The 12,838-nt window shown below is 32.4% G+C and overlaps 1 protein-coding gene across 1 annotated transcript; it reads left to right on the forward strand.

Moving 5' to 3' along the window:
• The first annotated feature begins 3,890 nt into the window (after window positions 1–3,890).
• On the forward strand, window positions 3,891–12,256 carry LOC149898620 (juvenile hormone epoxide hydrolase-like). The gene is made up of 9 exons (XM_090114885.1): window positions 3,891–4,074; window positions 4,355–4,531; window positions 6,032–6,277; window positions 6,492–6,635; window positions 8,743–8,962; window positions 9,325–9,456; window positions 10,042–10,276; window positions 11,013–11,222; window positions 11,396–12,256. Exons 1-9 carry the CDS (start codon window positions 4,027–4,029, stop codon window positions 11,916–11,918), a joined length of 1,935 nt encoding a protein of 644 aa, XP_089971011.1. The 5' UTR covers window positions 3,891–4,026; the 3' UTR covers window positions 11,919–12,256.
• Window positions 12,257–12,838: the final 582 nt, after the last annotated feature.

A 12,838-nucleotide genomic window follows, 5' to 3' on the forward strand; every position in this document is an offset into this window, starting at 1 on the left:
GATAAGAGCCGGCGCTCAAGTTTAATTGAATTCGAGCAAAGTTTCCGCCACCCCGCCCGTGCACTGATTGGTGCGCCAAAGACATTGTTCCGACCTATACACACCATAGATAGTAGAGGCTATTGAAAACTAGCCTTCTTGCTTCAATGACATTCAATTATGCTCTATAGTCTATGCTTTCTTTTTTAATAGAGAAGAAAAGCATAGAGAAAAGTTCTTTATTTGTTTTTGGCTCTATTTATTGATAGAGACAAAACCTTTCTAGGTTCACTCTAAATAAATATAAAATAATTTTAGTATTTAAATGCACATCTCAAATGAGTATATTATGTAATAGAGGAAGTTCTGCAAGGCTGGTTTTAATGCGTACGGATTTAGAATTATCTACCGTGTGGAAATCAATAATATTTAAAATAGAATATAAATGTAATATATTCAAATTACAAACTATAACACCAAATTGATCTAAATTTTATTTATACATATAAGTAAATTAATGATTTGATAATAAAAGATATTGATTAACTCGTTATAGACTTATCGTAACACTATAATATTAATATAAAAGGACGTTAAGTCACTAAAAAGAATTCCCTAGTTAAGTCTTGCCTCATTCACAATAATTATAATCGTTAATATAGTTATTTTTATAATGAAAAGACAGACTCTTGCAGCTTGCTCTACAATTATTTTGTTTAAAACTTGTCGTGCCGTTTGGTTTCATTCGCGGACGATCTTGCGGCGCTTACCCGGCAAAAGCAAGTAGGTACACATAATTTATATTTGTACAGGTAGGTACATAAGCTACCTCACTGCCAAGTATCATCAATATCCATTGAGTGATTTTCGTTTGATAGAGTAACAAACATAATTCCACATATTCTTACAAAGTTTCGCGTTTTATTAGTAGGATAGCTATGTGCTATCACCATTCAGACAGATGTTATGATATAACTTAATAAGATATAATAGAAATCCCAAAACAAATCACCTCTTTATATTGTTAGTATTAGAAATTACATAGTTATGTGTTAAAGTAATTTTTCTGATTCGCAAGGCTGTATGACGACTGTATGAATTAGTTCCAGCTAAAATGTAGAGCGGATGTAAAAATCTGTTGTAACTCTGTTGATTTAAGATAGATTATACAAACCCCTGCCTATTGTTACATTAAAATTAAAGTCATAAAAAATATGTAAATGGTAAAATATCGTCTTAAAATAAAAAGGTGTTAATTTTTTCTCAAAAGAATAATTACAATGTTCATTACCATTTACCTACCATGAAATGAAAACATATTCGATTTATATATTATGCTTAATATGTACTTATATTTAGAAAAAAAATATTTCCAATAAATAATTCGTTTAAATTTCTATTAAGTAGTGATACTTTTTGATAGAAAAGGTAGTTATTCTATAATTTATTTTGAAATATGTAGTTATGTCTTTTTTTTAAGATTTATCCAGTTTGTTTAATTAACTACCAAGTTACAAGCAAATTTAGTTAATGAAAAGCCATGTCCATTGCCCATATGGATCATAAATAAATTCAGAACATAATGTGTAGCCTGTAAAAAACTGTTAGGCGTATTAATTTAGATTTAGTAAAAACATTACGAAAAACTAAGACGGTTATAAATAAAACCCATATTTTGAAAAATTTTATCTTTACCTAATAACAAAAAGTTGGCTGGTAGCAAATAGATACTACTTGTAACATAATACATTATACTAGGTAATAGCTCTACAGTAAATACAAAAAACAGAGTATTGTCTAGGAAAGACAAACACTCTTTATTAGTTAGGTACATATTTTGTTCTTTTCGTAACATTTTTTTCACGGTCATAGACAACTGTAACAATGTGATTTGGTTATTAACGCATATGTGGGCACAGGAGACGCGTTTTTGAAAGCGCGTGAAATACAAAGGTCTTTGAAATGTTCATTGCGTTATATTACAACTCTCTATTAGCCAATATCACTCATAAGACTCATGGTCATTGGTCATGTTATATCCTAACATAAATGAGACAGTTTACGAGCTTCTTACGAAGTTATAGTAAGAAGAATAATTCAAAAGTATAATATTGTATTCTAGGTAATCGTTAATAATTAAAACTTATCAAACCACTAGATTACCGTTAATAGTGCCCATAAGGAAACCTTGTGCTGAGCTCAGGAATCCTCCTTATAAAATTATATGTATCAGATTGACAGACATTTCTGGATAAGTATACTAAGATAAGATGTAACAAATCGAACATCATCATGAAAAACCTAAATTTTTGTTTTATTTAATTTAAAACAAAATAAAATGTAGCCTTTGCTACTCAGAAATAGTGTTTCTTTCTGCTGGAGAAAGATTTTGAGATCTATCCTATAGTTTCAGCCTATTTATAACAACAAAAAAAAAACAAACACATACCTACGTCATACAATCAAATCTCTAGAGAATATCTAAGGGCGTATTCAGAAAGAAAGCTTGAAACTTATAAGCGCTTATAAGCGCTTATCGGCGCTTATAAGCGCTGGTAACCCGAGCAGGAAAATATATGAACATGCGCTTATAAGCGCTGATAGGCGCCGACAAGTTTGTTGAAACTTGTTGAAACTTGTCGGCGCCTATCAGCGCTTATTTTCCTGCTCGGGTTACCAGCGCTTATAAGCGCTTATAAGTTTCAAGCTTTCTTTCTGAATACGCCCTATGAAACGCTTGTACTTCTTTATCATTTAATCATCATATCGCTTCCGGCCGCGGCGTCTGTCTATGTCGTCTATCTTCTATGAATGATGCTTAAACTACACAACGGATTCTGATGCAGTTTTTTCTAATAGATAGTTTTTCAAGAGGACGGTTTAAGTATATAATTAATTATTAGGCTTAAGTCAAAGCGGGCGAAACCGCGGGCAAATTATAAGTATGAATTATTATTGTTCTTATAATGTTCACCAAAAGGCTTGTATCCATTTGGCATTTAATATAATTTAATTTAAAAAACATGAGCCGGTAAAATCAGTTATAGGTAGTGTTGCCGAACTATCGATAGTTTGACTATCGATAGTTGACCTTGAAAATAAGTCAGAATATCGATAGCACTATCGATAGTATCGATATTATCGATACTATCGATACTATCGATAGCGTTAATCATGGAATACTATTGATGAACTGCAATAGTATCGATAAAATCGATAGTATTGATTGCCAATAGTTGCTATACTATCGATACTGTCGATAGTATCGATACTATTGCTACTGAATATTGCAACTACAATCGATACTATCGATAGTACTGATACTATCGATAGTTTTGAGCTATCGATAGTAGTAAATTGTGCAATAGTATTGTTCACGATTTCTTGGTATAATGGGTCAGTCAATGGGCTTATTGGATTACGAATTAACGAACTAAAAAAAATGGATTGTACAAAGCGCCAATAGATAACTTGAAAAGTATTATAACCAAACATCTAGTTCTCTGTCATCCACTATAATATTATTGATAAAGCAATACTATCGAGAAAAAGGTCACTATCGATGGGACGATATTATCGATAGCATCGACACTATCGATAGTATCGATAGTTCGTTCGATATTGAGCTTCGATAGTATCGACACTATCGATAGTATCGATAGTTCGTTCGATATTGAGCTTCGATAGTATCGATACTATCGATGGTATTGCTATGTGTCGATAGTATTTACGCTTATAGGACTATCGATACTATCGATAGTATCGACACTATCGATAGTATCGATAGTGCTATCGATACTATTGCTTTTCCCCAACTATCGATAGTTAATCGATAGACTATCGATAGTGGACTATCGAGCGGCAACACTAGTTATAGGTATCAGCTGTTTGTGTTTGATGCAAAGGTTTGATGTTTCAAGTTTCAACACTCGAGTTTCGGTATTTGGAATTGGAATTACGATTACGAAGTTTTGTACACACAATAATTACAAGTTGTTGTACAAATAAATAAAATTAGATTGTATTCTTCATACATATAATATAAGAATGGCAGAAAAAACTAAAAAAAGACCTGTGAAAAAAAATAGGAATTTGGTAAGTCGTTCCGCATTTTTATAGTATTATTTCCATTACATATAAGATTACATACAAACTTTCAAAGATGCGAGTTTTTGGGGACTTTAAAGTAATAAAATTCATAATTATTGTGGTGAGTGGAAAATTTTTCAAACTTATTAACATAACAAGTTGTGATAATGAGATATTTTTTGCAAGTATTTATTGCATAACATTAAACCTGCGAAGGATATACAATAACAACGTGAAATCGTAATAATAACGCTTGATAATTAATACTTTTTATATATGATTTCAGGTACTTCCAATTCTATCAATGCTGGCTGCATTAGGGGCATCATATTATGCTTATTACAAACTTAATGCACCACAAGCAAAACCAGAAGTCGACTTCAATGCTTACTGGGGTCCCTACCCCATGGAACAAAATCCAGATCTCTCAATCAGACCTTTTTCTGTTGAATTTTCTAATGTGGTAAGAATGTGAAACCATAACAAAATTTTATAACTCACTAGCTGCGCTCCGCGGTTTCACCCGCGTGGTTCCGCTCCTGTTGGTCTAAGCGTGATGATAATATAAGGCCTATAGCCTTCCTCGATGAATGGGCTATCTAACACCGAAAGAATTTTTCTAATCAGACCAGTAGTTCTTGAGATTAGTGCGTTCAAACAAACTCTTCAGCTTTATAATATTAGTATAGATAAAAAATTAAATAAAATAAGATTTTTTTATTCACATTCATCATTATTGCGAGAAGTCTGCACCAGATATATTTACCTCTTACTAAACCAAACCAACTTTATACAACTTTTTGCACATTACTCAACAATACATTTCACATGCAATGCTTAAAATGTATATACAGTGTAAACTCTATATAACGTCACTTAAGGGACCGTGCATTTTTCGACGTTATAGAGAGTGGTCGTTAAATGGAGAGAAAGGATAATTGCATGATTGGTCCCGAGACAGGAATATTATTTTGACATTGCCTATGAAACCATGTTATCATCGCTTGATCAAGGTCTTCATATTGAGGTTTCTTCAATTTTTTGGCAGATCGTCCATCTTCTTCAGCATGCAGAATTTTTTCTTTATTTTTCTACGACTGCATTTCTGAGAATCTTCGGTATGTCAGTAAAAAAGAATGTAAACAACTACATTTTCATTGATTTCGGCAACTTAGTCAGTACTTCCTAGTCCTAGTTCCTAGTTGTAATGTCTTATTGTGGTCGTTAATTAGAGTGAGCGTGATGCTATATGGAGTGTATTATTGTATAGATAACTATATAAACCAACCAAAGTCGAGAAATCTTGACGTTATACGGAGTTTGACGTTAAATGGAGTGTCGTTATATAGAGTTTACACTGTATTAAACAATATTCACGTACAAATCTCTCAAAAGAAATATTTTATAATATATTGCTGCTTTGCTCCTATTGGTTGTAGACTCGTCTTTTAAATCCTTTCTTGATAAATGGATTCAACACAAGATATCAATCTGTACCAACAAAACAAAAACAAAAAAACTATCCATAATACTAGTATACATTTAAATTTAAAACTAGCTGTGCCCCACTACTTACCCATATTGATCTGCTCCTATTGTCTAATTTTCATGATAATATATTATAGCCTATAGCCTTCCTCAATAAATAGACTATCTAACAGAGAAATATTTTTTTCAAATCAGACCCGTGATTCCTGAGATTAGCATGCTCAAAGAAGCAAACTCTTCAGCTTTGTAATTATAGATTATCTATACTTCTATACTAATACATATTATAAAGAGGAAAAGTTTGTAATTATGTATGTATGTATTGTTTTCACACATAAACTTCTCAACCGATTTTGATGAAATTTGGCACAGACAATCTTTAAGACCCTGAGAACATAGGCTACCTTTTATTGCGAAATATGTACCACGGGCGAAGACAGGGCGGACCGCTTGTAGATTATATTTTTAATTACAGATGATAAATGAATTAAGAAACCTCATACTACACCGTAGACCCTTTCCTCCACCTCTAGAAGACAGTGGTTTTACATATGGCTTCAATTCCAACTTCATTACCAGAGTATTGGATTACTGGCACAATAAATACAATTTCGCTGATAGAGAGAAGTTCTTTAATAAGTATAACCACTCCATGACTAATATACAAGGGTTGGATATTCACTTTGTTCATGTGAAACCCTATGTGGCTGATGATGTTGAAGTAAGTATTATAAAAAAGACTGATAATATGTCTTCCTATACATAAAACATTTATTTATCCGAATTATTAGCTTGAATACCAAAATTCTTATCTTTATCAATGCAATAATTAATTATATATTAGATTCAACTTAAAAATTAAATTAATTTCTTACCAATTTCTTCTTAATTATGACATACCTACACATTTTAAGATATTAATAATTATTTTTCAGATTGTACCCTTACTTCTATTACATGGATGGCCTGGGTCATTCAGAGAGTTTTATGAGCTGATACCAGAGCTAGCTTATAGACCAGAACATAATTTTGCATTAGAACTTATTATACCTAGCTTGCCTGGTTTTGGCTTTTCAAAGGTGAGTAATCTAAGTGAAGCATGGATTATTGAAACAACTCGCTATTAGCTATGGAACTATTAAATTAAATTATAATTTTTTTAAACAATATTAACTGAAGTTGACAAACCTTTCACAATCAGTTTTTTTATTCATTCCTGTGTACAAACTTGCTTATATTTGTGCAAATATGCTATAAATTATGATCTAATAGTTTGTCTCTAATTGAATTATTAGTCCATTGAATGAGTCCCTCCAAGGGGGGTCTAGAGTGCGTGAGTTAGTAACGTAAGATGTTTCTTCGGAAACATGTCAAGAGTCCCTAGGTAATAAACATACTAAAACCCCGGGCCACTAGGAGGAGCCCCGGAGTGGGGGGAGAGGGGAAATGGGTCCATTTTTTCATTTTTCGCTTAAATCTCAAAAACGGTACATGTTAGAGAAAAACTTTCAATGAAAAGTTGAAAGGCCATAAAATTATCTACAAGTTGTACCTGAATCATTTTTTCCTATATCCTACCGTTTCTGAGTTATACGCAGTAAAACATGATTTCGGCTCAAACAATTTCCACATCAATCGATCAAAAAATATTTCTTTCTTCCAAAAAACTCAAATGTGCAACTTGTGACCAGTACTGATAGATTTCTCTTAATTAGGTCTATAATTGGTAAAATAAACACATTCCTCCATGGAAGCCTTTAGGAGGAATCGATTGTCAAAATATTATATTAGGGCAGTTTGAGTTACTGAACTTGATCTTTTTATTTTTTTCTTCCAAAAAACTCAAAAGTGCAACTTGTGACCGGTACAGATAGATTGCTCATAATTAGGTCTATCATTGCTAAAAATACCAGATTCCACCACGGAGGCGTTTACGGGGAATTGAATTTTATCAGGGTAGTTACGATACATGAACTTTTTATTTTTTTTCTTCCAAAAAGCTCAAAAGTGCAACTTGTGACCGGTACAGATAGATTGCTCATAATTAGGTCTATTATTGATAAAAATACCAGATTCCACCATGGAGGCGTTTACGGGGAATTGAATTTTATTAGGGTACTTAGTTAAAAAGTTCATGTATATTAACTACCCTAATAAAATTCAATACCTCCTAAACGCCTCCATGGTGGAATCTGGTTTTTTTATCAATGATAGACCTAATTATGAGCAATCTATTGGTACCGGTCACAAGTTGCACTTTTGAGTTTTTTTGTAAGAAAAAAAATAAAAAGTTCAAGTATCGTATCTACCCTAATAAAATTCAATTCCCCGTAAACGCCTCCGTGGTGGAATCTAGTATTTGTATTAATGATAGACCTTATTATGAGCAATCTATCTGTACCGGTCACAAGTTGCACTTTTGAGTTTTTTGGAAGAAAAAAATAAAAAGATCAAGTTCAGTAACTCAAACTACCCTAATATAGTATTTTGACAATCGATTCCTCCTAAAAGCTTCCATGGAGGAATGTGTTCATTTTACCAATTATAGACCTAATTAAGAGCAATCTAACAGTACCGGTCACAAGTTGCACTTTTGAGTTTTTTGGAAGAAAAAAATAAAAAGATCAAGTTCAGTAACTCAAACTACCCTAATATAGTATTTTGACAATCGATTCCTCCTAAAGGCTTCCATGGAGGAATGTGTTTATTTTACCAATTATAGACCTAATTAAGAGAATTCTATCAGTATCGGTCACAAGTTGCACTTTTGAGTTTTTTTGGAGAAAAAAAATAAAAAGTTCAAGTATCGTAACTACCCTAATAAAATTCAATTCCCCGTAAACGCCTCCGTGGTGGAATCTGGTATTTTTATCAATGATAGACCTAATTATGAGCAATCTATCTGTACCGGTCACAAGTTGCACTTTTGAGTTTTTTGGAAGAAAAAAATAAGAAGATCAAGTTCAGTAACTCAAACTACTCTTCTCTTGGTCTCTTGACATGTTTCCGAAGAAACATCTTACGTTACTAACTCACGCACTCTAGAACTTTTTATTCAATGGACTATATGTTAATAACTGTAAAAAAAATCGTATCCGGGACCGGCATGACATGAATTGATGAATTTTTCAATTAATAACATTTAAATTAAATACAGTTATTACAAGAAATGTCTATTTTTTTAAGGCTCCAGTACGTCGAGGTATGGGACCTTTAGAAGTGGCTGTAGTAATGAAGAATCTAATGGAGCGTATTGGCCATAAAAAGTACTATGTACAGGGCGGTGACTTCGGCCATTACATTGGCTCGATCATGGCAACTATGTTCCCAGACAATGTCCTCGGTTTCCATAGCAACATGCCTATATTATTATCCCATCCAATGGGAACCATTTACATGTTATTAGGTAACTTGTTTATGATTGATATTAAATTATTAAATAACTTTATATCCTGACATTCCCAGAAGCATAGCTATAAACTATATTTTTTTGACGTGACAACGTCTTATAATTCGATAGAGCCGGCTGCACGCACGAAAAAACATGACTCATGCGGCGTTACCTCGCTCTGAGGCGTTCCATGTAAGGCTTGAAGTGCGAGCGAGAGCGCGGAACGAGCGACAAAGAAGCACAATCGGACGTTGTCACGTTCTACTATCGTCAGTAAACCGACTTTACAGACAACCAATTTTTTTTAATTATAATCCTAATATAATTTTTTATACAATTTTTTCTATGAAACTTATCTCATTAATAAAACTTTGCAGGATCAATATTCCCAAGTTACATAGTGGAACCAGAGATTCAAGACAGAGTTTACCCCTTGAGCAAGCAGATTTTGTTTATTATGGAAGAATCTGGCTATTTGCATCTTCAAGCTACTAAACCGGATACAGTGGGTAAGTTTGTAACAAAATATTAATTTAAAAAAAACTAATAAAATAAAATAAAAACTAATTATAGTTAATAAACTGCAGTCTTCTTATATAACCTTGTCTTCCTTATGATTATGTTAAAAATGGAGTAAGTAACCATAATTTTCTGGATAATATTTATTGTTTAGTCCTTTAAAAATGTCACCTATTTATAATTTACAGACATTGTATTATTTTGATGCTACATTCGGCCAAACAATGTGCTTTGCATACTTATGTTCTTTATACGTAAAATTCTGGAACAACTAACTTGGCTCACCAGCTTATATTATTATACAAGTGGTCCGCCCCGGCTTCGCCCGTGGTACATATTTCGCAATAAAAAGTAGCCTATGTCCTTTCTCGGGTTTCAAAATATCTCCATATCAAATTTCATGCAAATTGGTTCAGTAGTTTAGGCGTGATTGAGTAACAGACAGACAGACAGAGTTACTTTCGCATTTATAATATTAGTATGGATAAATGCACATAAACCACTTTCCTTCAAAATTCTATGTCTAATTATTACAAAAAATATGCCTTAAATTCTTATTCCTTCATCTTTTTCAGGCATAGCATTAACAGACTCGCCAGCTGGTCTTGCCGCATATATTTTAGAGAAATTTTCAACATGGACGAACGCTGAAAACAAAAAGGCAGCCGACGGAAATCTCTTATCAAACTTCATGTTAACACATTTACTTGATAATGTCATGGTGTATTGGGTCAGTAATAGTATAACGACATCTATGAGATTGTATGCGGAGTGTTATAATAAGAAACGGTTGGAAACTAAGTTTGATATGTGAGTATAAAATTCACTAATTTTTTTTTTTTAATTAAAGGTATAGAATCCATCGTCGAACCTATCAAACATTTTTTTATACAGGGTGTCCCACTGTTGGTATACTAAGCTCAAAGGAGGTTATAGTTTTGCATACGCTGAGTACGTAAAAAATACTTAAAAAATTCCAGACGCATTTTTTTTTTCAAATAGATGAAATCTTAAAACTCTATGTGTACACCCATAGCAAGCAACCCGCCCATTTTTGCCACTAGCACGTGAGCTATCGTTTAAGATTATGTTTTCATAGACAAAATGCTCACATTAGAGAAGCGGTATATGACGGCTGCGCGAAGCTAGAGAAGAAAACATGGATTTTCAGGAAAAAAATATCAAAAAATTTTTAACGTAATTTTGTTGTTTATGTATTTTTTACGTGATCAGTGTATGCAAAACTACAAGTTCCTTCGCACTTAGTATACCAATAGTGGGACACCCTGTATATTGCAATCAGTGTTTCTTCTTGTGTAGGATTTAATAAAACGTTTTTTTTTGTTTTATTACTTTTTGTAAAGGTTGAGAAATTTAATTAATACTTAGTTTTTAACATGCTTTTAACTGTAGTTAAGTGATTAACTCATTATGTAAAGCACTACCTGTTATTTCTATATTATTTTCAAAATTACACCCTACTACCGTCTAAAAAAAGAGTAAGAAGTATAACTCTTTTTTATAAACAGAACCATCTTATTTCCAGGATACCAACAGATGTGCCAACATGGGGAATAAAATTCAAACACGAATTGATAACTCAACCAGACATTGTGCTAAAACTCAAATACAAGAACTACCTTCACACTACGGTAATTGACGCTGGCGGCCATTTTGCTGCTTTCGAATCACCAAAAATACTGGGACAGGATATATTACAAGCTATCATGACGTTTAGAGAGTTTTGGGGTGTTAGGTAATATATATTTATTTTATTTTTTATTTTTAATAAGAAATTATTTAAGAAAAAAAACTCGATTTTATTTAGTTCCGTTAAACTGCTTATGTATTTTTATTCATCCTGGCTTGATCGATTACAGATTAAGTTCTATTTGAAACTATTATTTATTTGTTTAATATCTTTTACAGTAAAACTAATCCTCAAGAACAACAACAACCGAATCCCGAAAAAGCGGCATCCGTACACGAATTCTATGTTAAAGACATTTACGGGCGAAACATAAAACTGGATAAATATAAGGGATATGTCCTCTTAATTGTAAATGTGGCATCCCAATGTGGTTTAACGGACAAAAACTATCAACAACTAAACGAATTATATGAAAAATACTCTAAAGCGAGAGATTTCAGAATACTAGCCTTCCCTTGCAATCAATTTAATGGCCAAGAACCGGGAAATTCCAATGATATAGTCAAATTTATCAACAACAGAGGCGTTAAATTCGATGTCTTTGAGAAAATTGAAGTTAATGGAGATAATGCTCATCCATTGTGGAAGTTCTTAAAACGCACTCAGAGTGGAACATTAGGTGACTTTATTAAGTGGAACTTTTCTAAATTTATTGTTGATAAAAATGGCAGACCAGTGGAAAGGTTCGGACCGAACGTTGATCCAATAGATTTGGAACCATCTTTAGCCAAATATTGGTAAATATTTATAATGGGCTCTCTTAACAATGGGCAGCGTTGGGTGAGTAGAGGCAATCACGATATTGTAGAGGGCCTAAATGTCTATGATCGGCCGTCATTGAAAATGTTTATTCGTAATCGCCATAATGGCGGCTAACATCGACGTTCATTTGTTGGGCCAACGCTACCCAGTGTGTTTTTTAACGTGCAATTATTTTTTTATAATGTCTATGTAGTAATATGTTCATTGATCTGATATTGCATTTCCAATTTATATTTTGTTATTAAATTTACAATTTTTGATATGATTTTTACTTTTTATACATTGTTATTCAATGAAATACATATCTTGCTCAACTATTTTTGTGTTTCATTTACTTTGAAATGTTATATAATATCTGTTATATGTCTTTGAAATGTTATGTAATATCTGTTTTATCTGTATATGTTTTATAATATCAAGGATCATTACACATTGAATTCTAATAACTTTCCCATATTTTATATTTGTATTTTGTACTTGACCTAAGCACAAAAAACACATTGAACAAATTAATTGGCTACACTTATAAATAAAATTTATTATATCCTTAATAAAGGAAAAAATCGTATAGAATAACAACAAATTGTAAATGAATGCAATGCAAGCAACTTTTATTACTCTCAAAAGGCATACAGAAACTAAAAAATTATCCCTCTTCCCTTTTATATTAATATATTTCACTCATATCTCGGAGCTAAAATCATTAGTTATATTTAATAATACTGGCACTTTTCTGACACTTACCAAAACATAAAACCTTCTTTCAGAAATAATTTTTTTTTTCAGAATTAAAAATTACACAGTTTGTCTTGATAGCCGTAGTTTAGAGAAATCTTGCAATGTATTCCTGGAACTCGATTCACTCCATTGAAGATCAGGGTTCGCAGCGATCATCTAAA

Source organism: Colias eurytheme, chromosome 22, assembly GCF_061535395.1.
Source record: "Colias eurytheme isolate Ceu_HAF_F1 chromosome 22, ilColEury1 Martin Lab GWU primary, whole genome shotgun sequence".
In the NCBI taxonomy this organism is placed as follows: Eukaryota; Metazoa; Arthropoda; class Insecta; order Lepidoptera; family Pieridae; genus Colias; species Colias eurytheme.

Coding starts and splice junctions, on each gene's coding strand:
- LOC149898620 (XM_090114885.1), top strand. CDS start 4,027: ATGGCAGAAAAAACTAAAAAAAGACCTGTGAAAAAAAATAGGAATTTG. Junction 6,278..6,491: donor ATGTGGCTGATGATGTTGAA/GTAAGTATTATA, acceptor ATTATTTTTCAG/ATTGTACCCTTACTTCTATT. Junction 8,963..9,324: donor AACCATTTACATGTTATTAG/GTAACTTGTTTA, acceptor AAAACTTTGCAG/GATCAATATTCCCAAGTTAC.